Genomic DNA, 19,409 nt, shown 5'->3' with positions numbered 1-19,409 from the left:
TGTTGTAAAGGAATTCAAATGTTTAATTTGGTATTTATTACAAACGATTGACACCCCCTTTAAGAGTAGATTTGGGTCTGTGCTGTAAAAAACTTGAAATAGATTTCTTTGTCATGTATTATGGGCAAATGAGCCTTTTAATGAGACCGGCATTGGTTTATGTGAGACTTCTCATTAATAGTAAAGTACAAATAAATCATCATTTTCAGGTTTGGGAAGAGAACTGCTGGGGAATTGAATGCAGATGTGCTGTCCTGAATAATTATCTCACTACTTGACCTTCAAAATCCACTTGAAATGATTGTGATTTAAGGGTGAACAACTATCTATAAAACAATCTATAAAACAACATACAGATTAGACAGGCAAGGCACAGTCAAACTTGTAAAACATTACTTTTCGAATTCATTTAAATGAATGTTTCACACATTTGGCGAATAACACATAAATTAAAGGGTCCATAGTCTCTCATGCACTCATACACCACAGGTTTGTGAAAACCATCATGAATAATCATGAAATAAAGGTCAGAAATTCCTCTAGGCCCTTACAGACGGTGTTCACAATAAATACTGTATTGGCTGAATTGGCTGAAGTCCAAATGATGATGCTTTTATCCTTGGTTTCATGAGAAGCACACATGGCCGATGTCAATGCCAAACTCCTGATCTTTCCCACCTACATCCACTGGAGCCAAGTCCACAATGGGCAACCGTGAAAGTGATTGTGTGCGGTACTCAAAGACGCTCTTGCCCCATATACCGTTGGGTTTCTGGAAGGAAGAACAAAGAGGAAGACCAGTGAGGTCATTTTTCATTGGTGGCATTTTTGCATAAATGAAAACGCTTACAGAATGTTATTCTTGACATTGTCATCAGCGTTGGGGACTAACTCAATCATTCCCACTGATTCAAATGATGCATTTCAAAGAAGCAAAATGCTTCAAAATGACAAGTCATTCAATGAGATGAAATGAGTGATTAGGAGAGTAAAGTTTAGCAATGTGACGACTTTATGCAAATGCAGATAGAATGAATGCAGAAACTACCAGTAAAAATGTAGACAGTGATCTGATGTGATACAGTTGGATACTTGAGTCATAAAGGAACATCTACTAGCATCCAACAGCATCCAATGGCTAACGAATGACAAATGATTTTCAAAATACATATTTAAAACACTGCCTTAAATAGTTTCACGGTTGTGTAGCCTACTACTTTTTAAAGGTTAAAGGTTTAATATATACAGTATGATTAGTTTTTGGTCTACCAATCTATAATTTGCAAAGTAGTGTCCCCAACGCTGATTTTTATTTTATGTAAATAAGTTATCAAATAATATAAACATACAGAGCAGCCGTCCTCTAAGACTGTGTACTTCAGACGTTTGTTGGTGCTATATGCCTTTATGTCTTGTCCATCAGAAGCCTTAAGGACTAAAGCCTTCTTCAGATTGCTGTTCTTCTCATCTTTATAGGCCACGCTGTTTTTGCAGTGATAGGTGACGCTCTGTGCTGCTTCCTTTGACAGCAGACGGAGAAATCTCAACTGGACGGATACAGCATTAGCTGGTGTCTCTTTGTTTCCATAGGTGAACTGAAGAGGAGTAATAAAAGATCAGAGCATACAGTAAATTTAACAGCACACTGTAGTTGCACAATGAGACATGCTTTTAGTGTCCTATACAGGGCAATAGTTTTAACTTTATTTATTTGTAATTTCATTTTTTGACTTAAATTGAAATAGTCATCATTGTAATCATATTAACTTTAGTTCCCCGGTTCATGATTGCTCCAAACCAGACTGGCTTTGGTAAGCTGGAGCGTGAACTCCACCAGTTCTTTCGTGGAATACTGGCTGGGTTGGCAGGTATACATGTCTCTCCCATTTCCATGTTACAGTACACTTGAATGGCGTCTCTAACGCTGCCCTCATTTGGGTCTATCCAGTATTCACCTGTGATACATTGGGAAAAGAATACATACTTGATTTACTTGACATATACACTGGCATGAAAAAGGAATTTATCAGTGTCATGTATCTCACAATGGATTCTGACTCTCGTGTGGTTTTTCTTTACATACTGTATATGATTTCGATTCATGGATTTTAAATATCGGTAACTAAATCTTTGGTGTCAGCTAATCCAAGTGATCTGGATCATATTCCAGATTTAGTTTCAGCTCACTGGCAGATGACCGCCCATCAGTTTCCTAATATATTATAAGCATGCTTACTCTGGGACGCTGTGTTTGTTTTATGCCTGACATAATGGGACTTTGATTTAACTTGTCTATTCATATATGAATTCTCCTGAAATGTTGGGAATCATGCAGGTAATTCCTGTCAAATACAACATAACCTTTTTACATAGCTGTGGTTTATGTCTTTCTACCCTCCAATTATGGCGATTCTTGTTTATTTCTGCTTAGGAACACTGTTTAATGCGCTGACTCTTATGATCCCTGTTAGTTTTGTTGAATGGGAAGGACATTACTTTTTCACACAGTGCCTGCTGGTGTTCCATAACGGTGTTAATTACATAAATGAGATGTTAAAAAAGGTGTTTCTAAAGATAGATTGCGGTTAAAGGCCTGTAGATTGGGGTTAAAGGCCAGTATATTTTTTCATGATATTGTTCTCACACACACAGACGTAAAGGTTTAAAAAGGTTTAAAATTGTGTTCTAAGGACTCCCAGGGGACCACAAAGTGGTTTGCAGAATATTTGAGAAAAATTATTAATAACTAAAATGTTTATAATCATAAGGTTTTCTCGTGTTATTCCAAAACCATCTTATCTTTTGTCTTCTGAAGTAGTTATTGTCTCTTTTTCTTACAATAAAAGTGTTTTGGGAAGAGGGGCTTTCCAGTCAAATATCTAAACATCCATAGAACAAAATAAATTTGCCTGAGATGGAAAATTGCATATCGTATTAAAAGTTTTTTTCAGGGAATGTATTTTAAATGAAACCTTTTTTTTAGGCTTACACTTAAAACCAGTTAAACAAACCTGCCAGTGCAGATACTCTAAACAGAACATTTGATATCTTATGCAGTTTTTCATCGCTTATCAGGTAGAATGATCTTATTTTAAGAAAGTCTGGGCTACTGCAAAACATGACGAATAACTTCTTTTTGCATTTTGTTATATTACTAGCTTTCTGAAGCCATGTAAAAGCTTGTAAAAGACCAAATTTTAAATCATTAATCTCCATAGCTCAAGACGCATCAATTTGGGTTTGGAATGGCAAGAGGGTGAGTAAATGATTATAGAACTTTGCTCTTTTTTTGTGAATTATTCCTATAGAGATGCATCACAAATGAAAATCAAGATCTAGCAATTCATGCTGTGCCTGATCAGGGTCAGTAAAAATTCGGAGCTACTTCTAAACTGCATGTCTGTTTGTCTCACTCACCGCTCTTCTTCAGAGGATAGCACTGCTTCAGGTCCTGACACGTGCGGGCAGGATAGTGCCGAGTGCCATCAGGACTGCGCATGCCGTGCAGCTGACTTCCCAAGCTCTTCAGAGACAAGTGAACTTCACTGTCGACCCGAACCGCATCAGATCCGTTATTGGGCCTCGCTTCATCCTCGTTAAACTCTGGTGGGGGTTGGGGAGGTTCCTCTGGCTCAGAATCGAAATCAGGTTCAAAGCGTGTTCCAAAAATGTCATCTACAGCGGCTGTAGGGGGGCCAGGAGAACCTGGGGGTCCAGGTGGGCCGGGTTCTCCAGGGGGTCCCTACAGAGAGATGGGTGAATACTGTTTATGCTGAACATTAGTGATAAAACATCTAATCACATTAGCAGCATCTGGTAATTAATCATGATTATGAGTCATGAAGTATAAAGTGTATCTGTTTATGAGTCATTACAGATGGAAAATTGGCATTTGAAAAAAGAGACACAAAAACATGTTATTAATTGTAGATTTTCTGTTGCATTTGAGACGGTGACTGAATGCACAGTCCTACTGACATGTGAAAAATGCCCCAAACCTCTCGAGTCCAGACCTGAAAAAACCTTAGACTGGTTTAAGCTGTTTCAGCAAGCAGATCCCACCTCATAATATACATAAAATGCATCATAGACATAATCTCATGCCTCACCTCAGGTCCAATATCTCCAGGAGCACCTCGAGTTCCAGGGGCCCCCACTGCTCCAGGTAAACCTGTATCTCCTTCTTTTCCTGGTGGACCAACAGGGCCATGGGGTCCCTAATAATGACATGTTCTGTATTAAAATCTGTTCAACATTGTTTTGTGTTTTGCTGGTGCTTTAAGAATTCAGAGTGATGTTGCTCACTCTTTGGCCGCTTGGTCCTGTGATTCCTACAGCACCATCATCCCCTGGAGCACCCTGGAGGGAAATGATTGACAGATAATTATCAGAAGACACTTACTGTATTGTGTTACAGGTGACATGTTGTCAATTTTACATACTGATGTTCCAGGAAGCCCATGGAGTCCAGTGAAGCCACGATGGCCCTTCTGACCTCTCTCACCCGCTTCTCCTTTGTCACCTTTGTCTCCCATTGGTCCTTGTGGTCCCTAAGGTTGTTTAGAAGAAATTTTCGCTTGGTTGATAAACACAGGTTGTAGGTTCTCCTTGTGTTATTTCCACAAACTGACTCGTCATTAGGTAACACATTTTTTTCCCCAGATATCTCAATTGTGTGAATTCAGAGTTCATTTAATTTAAGTCTCATTTGCAATCATTATCATTTGTTATATTTCATATTTGAAAATGATAATGTAAAATTTGCCATATCAGTATGTTAATATGCAAACCTACTTTTTTCCCTCTGATTCCTGCTGGACCATCAGAACCAGGTGGACCTCTTGCACCCTGTCAGCAAAATTGACGAGATTAAAGCAATGCTTTTGTTACATTACATCATACAAAAAAATTAATAAAATCAGTCTAAATGCTTTAAAAATATATATTTATTTACTTATATTTAAGTGTCAGCAGTGGATACAGGAAACAAACCTGATCTCCTCTCTGTCCTGGGTCTCCAGAAGTTCCGACAGGTCCTGGGGTTCCTGGTGCACCCTGACCACCTGCAAGACCCTCTGATCCTGGGTCTCCTCTGTCACCCTGAAAGCAAATTAGCATATCATTTGAACTTGGTTTTATTTAACTAAACAATTTTTTCAGTAAGACTGTGTCAAATGTTGAATGGGTTCATACTCTGGGTCCAATGATCCCATCTGCTCCTTGAATGCCGTCAGCTCCAGCCAAACCCTAGTTTAAGAAGGAATTTATCAAGGTAATGTTTTATATATATGTTTTCAATCATCTTGACGGTGTATTTTTCACACTGACATCTCATACCTCTGGGCCAGCATCTCCTCTGGGTCCAGCTGCTCCTGGCAAACCAGCTGGTCCAGCACCACCTTTGGTTCCTTGAGAACCTGGGGTGCCAGCTTTTCCTGGTTGACCCTTGCAAAACCATACAGATAGTAGATAATGTGTCAAAGAAGTTGACTTTTGGCATCAATTAAATCATCCTCTTTGACCAATTAAACAAACCACCAACTAGAGGCTGAGAAATGTAATATATATATATATATTTTTTTTAATTCTAAATATTTGCTTGCATGCCAAAAAGGTAGCAGTTGTGCCCTACCGCAGGTCCAGGAAGGCCAGCCATACCACGCTCTCCTCTCATTCCAGGAAGACCCACAATTCCCCTCTGTCCTGGAGTTCCAGCAGGTCCTGATGGTCCATCTGGGCCCTAAGAAAGTTAAAGAAATATATGAGTTTTTGATAGAGTATTAAGTGATTTCATTAAAATTCTGTAGTTTTAAACAAAAAAAAATGTTTGATGATAGTTTATTTTTCATGATTTATATTTGAATGACATAAGCCAAAAACTGTCCTGCAAAAACTCAAATTTGAGTATTAAGGTATCACATACTGGCAGTCCGTCCTCTCCTGGTTCACCTTTGTCTCCAGGGCCACCAACAGGTCCAGGGTTACCATGCTCACCCTGTCGGCCAGGACCTCCAGGTTCTCCAGGAATCCCACGTGGACCCTCTTTACCTGGGGCTCCAACAGGACCAGCCTCGCCAACTGGACCCTGAAAATAATATCAGTGTAAGAGTCCACAAATGTTTTATTGGTCGAAAAGAATCTGAAACATTGCAAATACTATCCGAAGGCCTGGCTTCCATATTAAATCTGTATTTTGGAATCACTCACAGCAGAGCCTGCTGGGCCAACACCTCCTGGGGATCCAGGGAAACCACTGGGACCCTTTTAGCAAAAGAAGAAACCAAAGAGGATTCCACAAAAGTGAGGAATAAAAGAAGTAAGAGGATTCAGTAACTGAGCATGTCCAAGTTGCTAAATAATGATTCTGATACTTTGATTTTTGTAACTTACAGCAGCTCCTTGAGTTCCTCTGCCACCTTTGAGGCCTGTAATTCCAACCACTCCCTAAAAAAGCATTATGTTTATAAGTTTTTGTTTCCTAAGGTACCAATAGTCTATACATATACACATCACTACTACACACTATATATGGCTCTTTGATGAAAAGAGATCAAAAGAACATTATTTATTTAAAATATATTTTTGTACCACTCTTTACTCTATTTTTATAGTGTATGAATCATTTTGCTCACTTGTGGTCCAGGTTTCCCTGCCATTCCCTGAGGCCCTGGAGACCCGGTCTCTCCCTTTGAACCTTCCTCTCCAGTTTCACCTTTAACTCCAGGCTGACCATCAGGACCCTACCACAAAAACCAGACAATATTTACAACTTATACCATATTATATATAAAAAAGTTTTTTTATGGGTGAATTAATGGATGGATGGACTTACAGGAGGGCCAGCAAACCCAACAGGACCAGTAGGACCTGGCTCACCAGGTGAACCCTAAAACACAATACATCAATGGAATTGGGAACCACATGAGAAAAGAACTTCAGCAAACATAAAAGGTAAGGTTTTCCCCTAGTAAACTTCTCTACTTACAGCCATTGCTCTGGAGCCTGGAGATCCAGAAGGGCCTCTTGGGCCTTGTTCTCCCTGTAATTGAACAATAAGTTCCGAGTACATCTAAGCAGCAACAGCTGTAAAACTGACTTTTTAATCAGTTCTTTTAAGAAACTAACGAAACATTAAAGTCTTAGTATTGCAGACAAAAACACAATCAGGCAGAGCTGAAAAAGGATCAATTTACCACTTACACTATAAAAGGGGGGGGTAAAAAAAATCAAACCTTCTCCCCGGGTGGGCCAGCTGGTCCAATAGGTCCAACAGGACCAGGTAATCCCTACAGACATCAATGAAATTTTACTTAGTTTCTTTGGAACCCCTGCTGTTTTCAGAAATGGATATTAACATTTGAATGTGTATATTTCAGAGTTCTATATGATTTACTGGTAGGTTATATTTTTCCAGTAAATTAGATTGGATTAGATTAGATTCAACTTTATTGTCATTATGCAGAGTACAAGTACAGAGCTAATGAAATGCAATTAGCATCTAACCAGAAGTGCAAGAATATAAGTGCAGAGTAAGAGTTGTGGAGTTGCTATAATGCAGTATTATGGCTCTGTGTCACTCACTCGAGCCCCATCATTGCCAGCCGCCCCTTCTGTCCCTCGGTCACCCACTGCACCCTAAGAAAACAGATAAAGAGTATTATTGTGCAAACTGATAAGAAAAACATATTTTACAGATGTGGTTTCCTTCTCTACTTCAGAGCACCACACACATAATGTTTCACAGATAATATTAGAGAATATTAACTTCCTGCCTGAGGATATTAGCGAGTCATGCAGTATATGTCAAACGCCATGTCTCACAGAGCTTTAACCACCAAGGCTTTTAATATATTCAGTATTGTTGTACTGATTTCAAGGAATGAAACTAAAATCATTTGTTGTGCATATGCAAATGTTTAACATATGCCAAAGCCTTTGACAAAGCAGACCCGTTTTCTCTTATCTCTCACAGCATAGGAGGAGTTTAGAGGGGGCTAGGGTGGGCACTGCCCCAGCCCAGACGAGAGCCAATAATGATTTTGGCTGAGCAATGAATAAAATATAAAAATTAAAGAATTAAAATTTTCCCATTTTAATTGTATTATCTTATTATTTAAGTGGTTAGAATAAGTGCGTTTTGTAATAAATTATTATTTAAACCCCATATCTTTCAATACAAGTCGCTAATGGTTCTCAACTTGAGAAGACATGAGAGGCATGAGATGGATGAGATTTAGCTTTAGCAAGTTAACAAATAATTGTTGTTTTGTTTATAAACCCGCTAATAAAAACGTGGTAAATTGAGTCATTTCTGGCTGAATTGAACAGGTGATTTGAAGCGATGGCCTTATGTGATGCAGTATTCAGTTTAAGCATAAGTCTTTAGATTCACTCTAGGCTTGTGACTGCTGAAGTCAATCTGGTGAAATGTGTTATTGCATCGCCTTGGTTTACTCTTAAAAAACTTGCAGATCTTTCTTTACTGCACATAGAGAACGATTTGACTGAAAAACTATCAGAAGAGAAGAGATATGTTAGAAAGACAGTGGTCATCTGCAGTGGTGCCTGCAGGTGCATAGCTTTACACACTGTGCAAAAATTTCAGCAGTTATTATAGGCCTGTGTGTCCTATGTTTCTGTCGACTGAACCGTTTATGACTGAATTTATCAGTCTTTTGCATGTCAATTTCTGCTATAAAGTAATTTTTAAAGCTGTTTGTAAAGAATTTTCTGCATGGATAAAAACAAAACAAAAAAACTAACAAAATTTTTTTTAATAAATAAATAATTCACATACCAGACAAAATTGCATTGCATCAAATCCATAAAATTTTAAGGTATTCAGAACAAAATATAAAAATCAAAAATATAAGAAGCTATAAAATTATAGGAAAAAGTTTAAATGGCATTATAATTTGTATTGTATTTTTTAATTGTACAGAATTATAAAATAAAACGCAAATCATCATCGGGCCTGTTTTGGGCTTTTACTTGTTTTTATATTTTTATAATTATGGTGATTAATAAAAATGACTCGCCATCTTGTAGGTTGTGCCTTTAGAGAAAAATGTGTGAATTACATAATGAAAGAGTTTCTATTTTTAATATGACTTATTTTGTTTTAAAGTAGTAGCCTCATTTAAAGCTTATATATATATCATGTCTTGAGGCAATCGTTCAAGGCCGAGACTGACTTTTTAGTTTAGAATGATGTATTACTCTTACCTTTATGAGCAAAAATTACTGCGTATTTTAAGTTGTTTCCACTGTAAGAAAAAAATGCAAGTGATCTTGCTGGTGCCTCCATGTCCTGCTGCTTCACTCCACACAAACTATTGGATGTGCATCTAACAGCGCACATTTACAGTATAAATGTTAAACAAACATTGTTATACATGTATGCTTGAACTGTTTTATATATGTATTTTATTTTAGGCAAGTCTATAAATTGATCAAACATACTCTTTATGAAATTGCGTACTCTCAGAAGAAATCAGCACCCTGGTCATCTACGCAGTTTGGAAAAAGAGGCAGCTTATCTGTGTTAGGTAGCCTATGCTTATATATACATACATATATGTGTGTGTTTGTGTGTATATATATCTCAGAGCCACACTCACACTTTCTCCTTTAGGCCCGGCTGGTCCAGTTATCCCTCTCTCTCCTGGCATGCCCTGTAGGCCTGGTGCTCCTGTTTCTCCAACAATTCCAGCTGGACCTGGTTTACCCTGCATGTGCCAAGATTATTATATTGTTGTCCACAAAACTACAATAAATCTTTTAGGAACTAAATGCATGCATAGAGGCATGCAGCCATCTTGATGATTACTAATGAGTAAAGATCTGGCTCTAACCTTGGGACCATCAGGTCCAGGGGTTCCTGCGCTTCCTTTGAGTCCTGGTAAACCATTAGGTCCAGTTTGACCTCTCACTCCTGGGGTTCCACGTTCACCCTACAAAACATAGACAGATAAAAAACACTGTGAGATTGCTTATGTGAAATTATGAATGCTGTCCACTGATAAAATGCTGTGTAAGTACAATAGGCTTACCCTTGGACCAGTCTGCCCCGCAACACCAGCCTCTCCATGGATACCCTGAGAAAAAAAAAGAAGAAAAAAAATCCTTTAATTCTCAATCTCAGTCAATTTGTGTCCTTCCTCAGCAAAAGAAATTACATCCAGTAAAGACCAGAATACAGTGATCAGGTAAAAGAGCACAAAGAAATGATGAACTCACCTCATCACCTGGTTTTCCTGACTCTCCTGGTGGGCCTGGGGGTCCAGGTAAGCCCTAAAAAGTTAGCATAATAAAAGATGTACCGTAACTCTTCCAGTAATAAATCTTATCAAATTTACTTACAGATATGGGAAATATTTTCCCACTTTTTATGTGTTTATGACCTTGCCTGCCCAAGCAAATACATGTGTCATTGTTAAAGTGGGGTAAAAGGGTATCTAGGGTATCACAATGAACTGGTTTTGCTTGATTTAGTCTTTTTAGACAAGGGAGAAAGCTTCGAGGCCTAAAACTTGCAGTTTTTTATCTTAGTGCATCAAACTCTTTTTTTGACAATATCAAGGAAAATGCCTCACGATACACTCTAATAAAAAATGCTGCTAAATAGCATTAAAATTGGTTCATTGGCTTGCAATCCCAGAAGAGCCACTTTAAGTGCTATATAGCACCTACTGTATCATTAAAGGTGTTATTGAGCACCTTTTTCAAATGGAGATATGTAGAACCATAAGAAGAACCCTATTCTCCTCCTTAGAATTTAGATATGTTACTCCACTCTCGTATGAATGGGAATTTAATACAATGGCAAAAGATGTTTTTGTTTTATGCTTTTCTGTGGTCAAAACGTCTCGTGTGGGGGCCCTAGAATATTTCCTTGTTGGGGGCCAAAAGGATGAAAACCGTGCATGGTATCTTCAGGAAATACAAATGTTTTTTTTAATCCTTTCCCAAACTAAACAAAAAGACTAAGGGGCCGTTCACATATCGCGTCTTTTGCGCACTCATTTTCATTATTTCCAATGTAGGCGCACGGTATGCGTGCTCATAATGAAAGCGACGCGGTCTCTACTCGCACGCAGTGCGACGTGCTCGTTTTTTCCAGGCGCGTCAAGTTAAAATCATCTCAACTTTTCAGAGAGCCGTAAGCGCACCGCGGGTCATGTGACAAGAACTAACCAATTAGCTTCATCCTTTCCTGTAACAATGTTGAAAGCTCAGCCAAGATGAAGGAACAGCTGACCATAGTTGTATATGGATTGCCGTTTTGAAATAAATTTAGTAGCAGAGCTACGGCAAGCGATTTTTAGAGCTGCAAATCCATTTATCCCTTGCAGAAATTTCCGTGTCTTCATTGAGAGAGCACGTCATGGTTGCTTAGCAAAGGCAGACGCCTCAGGGGCGCAACTGCCGAGCGCTTTGGAAAGAAGGAAAAGGCGTTTTTAGGCGCGATATGTGAACGGCCCGTAAGAGAGTTAAAATGCTATATATAGAACATACTTGGAAGCCAGTTAGTCCAGGAGGTCCCTGTTCCCCTCTATTTCCTGCTACTCCCTGAAACGGAAAACAATAAACTCAACCATATATTGTATCTCCTCCTCTAAATAATGTACCACTCAGATGTATTACCTGAAATAGCTGAGATAGCTAAGGAAACAACTAACCAAAATATACAGAACATGTAAATAGACATAAATGTGCCATAAATGATTAATTGGAAGACTCACAGGAGGTCCTGGAGTTCCAGCTGGACCTTCTTCTCCATCCTTTCCATTAGGACCCTGCAGGAATCATAACCATCATCTCAAATCCTACTGATTGACTTGACTTTTAAATCAATACGCTATATAATACCAGCACTGGCAGGTCATCAGAAGTATTTACGCAAAATGAAAAATGTAATTTAAAATAGCTTTTGAAAAGTTACAATAAGTTTTAACGTTGCAAACAATGTTGCACCATAACTGCAAGCCAGGACTCACTCTTTGGCCTGGAGCACCTGATGATCCCATCTCTCCTGCTTTCCCTGGATCACCCTGCAAATTCAGAAAAACATGAAAAAAAAAAAAAAAAAAAAATCAGAATATGAAAACACAAGATAAAGGGGGAAATCATCACATGAAACTTTGTAACTGACCATAAAAACTGCATTACAGAAGTCATTATCAGACTCTCTTTGTCTTATGTATTTTTTAAAGAATATATTTTAACATGCATACTGCAATATTAATGGGTTTTCATCCATACAGGCACTTTTGTCTGCTGAAATGCCTTGAAATAATGCTTCAACATATATAACATCCTGAAATAAAGATCTTGTCAGTGACATTGTCAATGTATTGTCTGATACCATGAGTTTTGACACGGTCTGTGGAAACTGTATATTCCACTTTAAAGAAAAAGGTGAATAACCTTGGACTTCCAATACAAAAATTGGTTTTCAGGCAACCAATTAATCCAAAAAGCAAAAAATCTTAAGACTTTTTTTTTTTTACCTCTTAAAGACTAGGGTAAACTAAAATAAGTCAAAAAAGTGTCATTAGTGTGTTAAAAAAAATTAAGAAAACACAATTAAAGTGATAAAAATGTTAGTTGTTATAATATATCCTTTGAAATTAGACAGATCAGGTCATATAAGTAAGTTTATATATATAAAACCAATCATTCCAGGGGACAGAAAGTCTTCCTATTAGAATAATCACCCTGATATACTCTTTGCTTCAAAACGTTTATGAGATATAAAATATGACACATCAATATAACAGGCAATTACACTGAAGCCTTTAGGACCGGGTAGACCCATGGTTCCAGTTGCACCTCTTGTTCCAGTAGGCCCAGCTACACCCGGATTCCCATCATCTCCTGGTGCTCCCTATGGAAAAAACACCATCCTCATCAGAAACTGATGTTATTTTGTTATTATAAAGTGTTATTTTAAATATAGCAATAAAATAACATGTGGAGCTGTTCAGCCATAACAGTTGGTCAGTCCAGAAAGCTAATTCCAGAAGGATGTGAGCTGACATGTTTAGTTCATCTAATTTCCCCAAGAAAGTTCCCAGAGGAACCACTGGTTCAAATAGGACTACAAAAAGAGGAGTTTAAAGACCTCTTTTAGGCAGGTATACAATAGAAAGGAATAACAGGATCACATTAGGTGGAAACTGCAAGTTACCTGTGGGCCTATCTTCCCCTCTGCACCTTGCATTCCCAAAATGCCAGTCAAGCCCTAAAGAGACATGACATATAATATGTGAACACCTTCAATAAAGTACCTGCAATATCATCCACTCCTGTCAAAGCAAAATCACAAAGTCTATGTAATCCCAGAACAGATATGACATACTTTACTGTATAACAGCGTGGCACTTTATACTGTGTAGGGTATAGATAATATACAGAATACAAATATACAGAACATCAGTTTTACTAACCCTTGCACCAGTAATTCCTGCTTCCCCAGGTCGACCAGGGTCTCCAGTTGCACCTTTAGGCCCCGATGAGCCTGGGACACCACGTTCACCCTGTGCACCCTGGAGAAATGACAGAGAATATACTGTAGTATGGAAAAGGACTTACATTGAGAAATCATATTGATTAAAATTAATATATTAACTAACATAAACTTGCAACAAATTTTTACAGCATGTTTTTAATGAGTCAGTTTACATACTAGTTTACAGTGCATTAACTAATGTTAACAGATACAACTTTCAATTTTAAAATGTAGTTGAGATAAACATTAACTAAGATTAATAAATGCTGAAGAAGTCTTAGTTTCCAATAGACATGTTGTGTTCCAGGCAATGTTAGGGGCTTTTAAAACTTTATAGACCACTATTATGTTTCGAACCTTTTGACCTGGCAAACCATCAGCTCCTGGGAACCCACGGTTACCTGGAGCTCCCTTGAGAAATATAAAACATTAAATATTATTGTACTGAACAAACATGTAAAGCCTGAAGAAAAAAAAAACAGACTTGTATATAAGTTGTTCACAGTAATGTAATGGCACTCACTCTTTCTCCGGCTGGACCTGGGGCTCCAATGGCCCCTGTGTCTCCTCTTGGACCTCGCTTTCCTTCTTCTCCCATCGGCCCAATTTCTCCTTGAACTCCAGGTGCGCCCTACAACAAAATATATACCACTTCATTATTGGATGGATGTTCTGATGGCATTGTTTCTAACAACTATGATAAAAATAAAGGCACCTGAATGTTGTCAATACTTACAAGTTCTCCTTTAGCTCCAGGTTCTCCTTTAAACCCAGGGGAACCTAATTCACCCTATGACATGCATGAAATATATGAATGAGCACAGTATACAGTCAATGTATCATTAAGTGCTCCACCTCTAATTGACACATAAAGAAGAAACAGTGATTTCCTATATGGTTATAATATTAAAATTTGTACTGTGTCATTACCAATTGGCCCTTGGCTCCTGGAAGTCCAGATGATCCTTGAGGTCCAGGTGGGCCAGGCGGTCCAATCTGTCCAACAGGGCCCTCAACACCTGGAATGCCCTACAACGAACAGATTAAAAAGTAGGGCTTTCTTCAATTCCATAACCCAAAGAATAAGGAACAATAGCAATGTTGCCTTCAAAACGTTTTTCTGAATTTTAATAAGCACAAAATTAAATAAACAGTATGTTATGTTGCATTCTTTGATGAGTGTTGTAGGGACCAACTTACTGCTGGTCCTTTAAGTCCAGGTGTGCCATCTGTGCCTGCTGGTCCCTAAAAATGGCATCAACATTATGGAGACCATTTAATAAACAAATCATTGTAGCATTTTTCTAAAGAGCAGGACAGGGGAGACTGCACCTGGTTGCCTTGTGATCCTTGTGAGCCTTGCCGGCCTGGTTCTCCCCTTGAGCCTTGGGGTCCACTGGTACCTCGTGGGCCTGTTGGTCCTGCTTCACCCTGCACAATGTTTAAAAAGAGTGCATTTCATTTTTCATGTTTTGTACTTGCCATAAATCCTTTCTAAATAAAAACTATAATAATGTTCGAAGATGCAAAAATGAGCAGAACATGATTCTTGCAGTAACCAGGAATCAGGCATACCTTCATCCCAGGACCTCCAGGAAATCCTGGGGTTCCAGGAATTCCCATCGGGCCCTGCAAATTATATAAGTGTCAGGTTAAATAACGTATCACTCTTTATTAATAGAACATACTCCACATCTTTGAAGATAATGGTAGATATGCACTACCCTTCAAAAGTTTGTGGTCAGTTAGAGTTTTTTATTTTATTATTATTTTTAAATGAATACTTTATTCAGCCAGGATGCATTAAATTGATCAAAAGTGTTATTAAAGGCATGTTATTTTTTTCTAATGTTCTTTTGAACTTCATAGTCATCAAAGAATCCTGTAAAACATGCAGTACAGTTAAACAAAAGTCTATTAGAGTGATTGCTAAAGGTGATTGTATTTGACACTGAAGAGAGGAATAATGGATGCTGAAAATTCAGCTTTGCCATTACATGGATAAAATATTTAAAACAGATTAAAAAAAAAATTAAATGAAAAAAGTCTGGTAGAATTCTTATGTGGTTTAATCTTCCACCAGGACAACGAAGCAAATGGAGGTTTCAAAATGTATTGAATAAAAGGTTGTCAATAATTTTGGCCAATGTGTATTTGAGAAAAAAAAATCATAATGAGACTTCCCTCCATTTTTAATAATTTAACTTCAATTAAAGATTAGGTTTATGTGATTTTATAAATTAACGCTCAAAAGGACTGACAATGCAGATTTATTTTCACAGCTGCTTTTGTTCATATTCACTAAGGGTGTCAATAATTCTGGGCACAACTGTATATTAAATTGTAATATTATTTCATGATATTACTGTTTTTACTGAATGATTGATCAAATAAATGCAGCATTGGTGAGCAAAAGTGATGTTTTTCAATAACGTTAAGAAAATCAAATTAACCCCAAAACTTTAAATGGTAGTGCATGTTTTTTGAGGTATTTAGTCTGAAGTAAATGTGAAGATCAGAGTAGATAAATGAGAATTGATGGAGGGCTTTCTGTTGTTCACATACCAATGGACCTGGTTTTCCCACATTTCCCGAAAGACCACGTTTTCCCTACAAACAGAAAACATTTTTATTTTCTCAAGAAATTCAAAATTTAATAAAACACCACCCAATCAAAATTGGTAAAGCTTTAACCACTTACCACAGGGCCTGTTGGACCGATACGTCCTCTCTCGCCAGGCATACCAATCGGGCCCTTTAAAGTACAATATTAGTTAAATTTAGTAAAATCTAATAAAGATCAGTTTAAATGAAATAAAGTGCTCCATACCTGTGGACCCACAAGTCCCATGGCACCAGGAGATCCAGATTCTCCCTTTGATAATGAAAGGAAAGTGTAATTTACTAAGACAATCAAACCAAAGGGACATGAATCCAAGAACACTTTTATGTGAATTTGTTGGCTTCAAATATGTGGCCTCTGACCTTTGACCCCAAGGTACCTGGTTCTCCTTTCACTCCCTGCAGACCTGGATTACCCTAAAAAGGGAATGGGATTTATCAGTTTTACACTGTGTGTGAAATTGTCCTCAAAGCAAACTTAGGGCCCTATCTTGCACCCAGCGCAATTGACTTTGTACACCGACGCATGTGTCATTCCTATTTTGCACCTGCGCAAAGCGCGCTTTTCCCTCCACAGAGGCACGTCGCTAAACTAGTGAATGAACTTGCGCTCCCTGGGCGGTTCAGCGCAAAAAAGAAGGCGTGTTCCGGCGCAAACAATCCCTGGTGCTATTTTGCTGTTCCATTAAACAATTGCGCCACTGACCAGAAAAAACCTGGTCTAAAGTCAGTGGCGCGTTGCGCGTTGTTCATTATGCTATTTTAAGGGCGCATGCTTGACCATAGTGTATAGCGTGCACAACGCGCATACACTTTGCTCATGTAATCTACACAGATGCAACAGTTATTTTTGCAAATCATAAATTGTTACACTTAAAAAAATATTAACACATGAGATGACGGAAATCATTGTGGTGTGCCACGAAGATGTGAAAAAATAGGCATAAATCTAGCTTACAAATTATTCAGGCTAATTGTAGTAATTAAGGATCAGACCTGTTTGAGGTCATATATGTATATAAGGACATCTGACAAATTGGTTTGTCCGTCAAGAACCAGGAAAAAAAAAATCGATGAAACAATTGTGTTTATTTCCTCCCACGCCTGTTTAACCGACGCTATTTTGGGTGGGTTTCTCCCATCCCCATACAACACAACTTCTCTGTCTTTCACTGCTCTTACAAGAACATCAGTCTCCTCGGCTGTGAACCGCTCCTGGCGTGCGCCTGGTAAATACGCCATAATAATAGCAATCCATAATGGAACTTGCGCACCTGCTCTTAAAGGGAATGCTGGATGACGCTCTGATTGGTTTATTTCACGTTACGCCCAAACCACACCTATGAATAATGAAGCTACTTCAGACCAACCCATTTTAGATTTGCGCCGGGCGCAAGAGCCATTTATCCCGCCGGGAAAATAGCAACAGCGCCGAGACCCGCCCACAAAGTTACTTGCGCTTCGCGCTTTGACACTTGCGTTTCAGATCGTTTAAATAGGGCCCTTAATCCGTAATACTTAATACCAGTGCAAAGAGTGCATAACAAGCAGTGATCAGTGTATTGAGAAGCAAGTCCTAATCTAACTCACCTTTTGACCTTTCATTCCAGATTGACCTGGTAACCCTGGAAACCCTCTGGAGCCCTATGAAACAAATCATCACCGGTAAGGATGCGCTAAGCATTTAATATTAAGGAATTGTAGAGGTTGTGAGCTAATTATAGCTTTTGATGCTTGTCACCACATACATCTCCTTATATCAACTGCATTCATTTGATGTTTTCATTTTTTGGAAGAATAGAGCTTCAGTCTGTGAGCCATCAGTTAGCACCATGGAGTCTTTCAGTTTATGTAAATGAGTTATTTGTCCTTTTATTTAATTAGGCATTGTTTACATCTGTGTTTAATTTTCCATTGTCTCAGTTGCACTTTTTGAGTTAGATTTTTTTCTCTCTCTCTTACTTGTTATTTCTTGTGTACTCCTTGAGTCATCTTGTAACTATCATAAAGCAGTTGCACTGTTATTAAAGCTTTTGATTTGTTTTTGAGTCTGTTTGACATTGTGGTCTGGAACTCATCAGTTTCTCATCAGAAAGAGCATGTGTTAGCATTTTAGTCCATTTATTTCAGGAGTCATCATTCAACAGTGTTCCCAGACACTATTTGTGGAATTACTGTCAAATATAAAATTGTTTATAACTTAAACCAAGGTTTTTTTTTCAGTTATTACGGCTCATTTAGCCCATCTTCTAAGTCTAAGAGTTAACTCACGGAGACTATGTTCTTGCATTCAAAAGCAACTAGATGCAGCACAAACGAACAAAAAGTTGTTGCTTTAAAAGCTGACCTTGTATAGCTTGAAAAAAAACAGTGAGACGCATCAAGACGAAATATTTGATGTAATATCATCCAGTCCTAAAACAGAGCTGAAAACAGCCGCATTGTCTTACTGGAGAGCCAGGGAATCCTCTTTCTCCTGTATTTCCAGGGGGTCCAGGCTCACCCTGTTATAGAGAAAAACAGGTTTTTGTAATCAAAAGCAGAGGGAAACTCAACTTACTTATGTTAGCGTTGTAAAATGTGACTTGACAGCATTTGAATCCATACTGAACGTACTGCTTCGCTATGTTTAAATAATGAAATCACTGGGCAAATTGTTGGTCAACTCACATCTGGACCGGGTTTTCCAGGAAGACCATCTGGTCCCCTTGGACCAAAAGAGCCCTACAAAGAAAAAAAAAACTCTATTGCACTGTACAGTAAGGGATAGCTTAACTGCATGGCATGGATAGTTTTTCTAACGAATATTAGAAACCTACAGGTGCAATTCAGATATTTACCTGTATTTTTCAGATTATTTACCATGCACTTTACGCATCAGAAACCTCTCTACATTTTTGGTCTTACCATAGGTCCAGGATCACCCCCATCTCCTGGCGCACCTTGTGCTCCTGTTGGCCCCTGAGTGACAGAGAGAAAAAAATGGAAATGTGCTGAAAACATTCAATGTGGGGTTGGGGGGGGGGGGGGGTCTCACCAATCTTGAGAGAACTTACTGGTGGACCTGGTGGACCTGGATGACCTCTTGGTCCTGATTCACCCTGATCAGAACAAATACATTTTATCTCTGTTAAGTAGTTCTATATGGCAATCAAGCTAATATATTCATATAAAAGTCCTTTCTGAATGTGTAAAGATATTTACCGGTGCTCCAGAGACCATCGACGCCATTCCAAGCTTTCCATCCTGAAATCCAGAGACCATATGCGAAGCA

General features: G+C 38.4%; 1 protein-coding gene across 1 annotated transcript; it reads right to left on the bottom strand.

The window, feature by feature from the left end:
- Positions 1–382: 382 nt before the first annotated feature.
- LOC128015087 (collagen alpha-2(V) chain-like) lies at positions 383–19,399 on the bottom strand. The gene is made up of 47 exons (XM_052598788.1): positions 19,340–19,399; positions 19,192–19,236; positions 19,043–19,096; positions 18,806–18,859; positions 18,586–18,639; positions 17,726–17,779; positions 16,499–16,552; positions 16,344–16,388; positions 16,215–16,268; positions 16,079–16,123; positions 15,089–15,142; positions 14,846–14,944; positions 14,714–14,758; positions 14,444–14,542; positions 14,250–14,303; positions 14,037–14,144; positions 13,871–13,924; positions 13,452–13,550; positions 13,193–13,246; positions 12,791–12,889; positions 12,000–12,053; positions 11,745–11,798; positions 11,518–11,571; positions 10,240–10,293; positions 10,053–10,097; positions 9,855–9,953; positions 9,621–9,728; positions 7,582–7,635; positions 7,233–7,286; positions 6,986–7,039; positions 6,833–6,886; positions 6,633–6,740; positions 6,391–6,444; positions 6,208–6,261; positions 5,924–6,085; positions 5,633–5,740; positions 5,338–5,445; positions 5,194–5,247; positions 4,993–5,100; positions 4,795–4,848; positions 4,443–4,550; positions 4,306–4,359; positions 4,110–4,217; positions 3,418–3,742; positions 1,768–1,955; positions 1,350–1,595; positions 383–772 (listed from the first exon to the last, which is right to left on the bottom strand). The coding sequence occupies exons 1-47, from the start codon at positions 19,397–19,399 to the stop codon at positions 626–628; spliced, it is 3,954 nt and encodes a 1,317-aa protein (XP_052454748.1). The 3' UTR covers positions 383–625.
- Between the last annotated feature and the right edge of the window lie 10 nt (positions 19,400–19,409).

This window comes from Carassius gibelio, chromosome A6 (genome assembly GCF_023724105.1).
Source record: "Carassius gibelio isolate Cgi1373 ecotype wild population from Czech Republic chromosome A6, carGib1.2-hapl.c, whole genome shotgun sequence".
NCBI classification, from domain to species: Eukaryota; Metazoa; Chordata; class Actinopteri; order Cypriniformes; family Cyprinidae; genus Carassius; species Carassius gibelio.
Note: the sequence above shows the minus strand (reverse complement) of the source record. Positions and strands in the feature narration are given on the sequence as shown.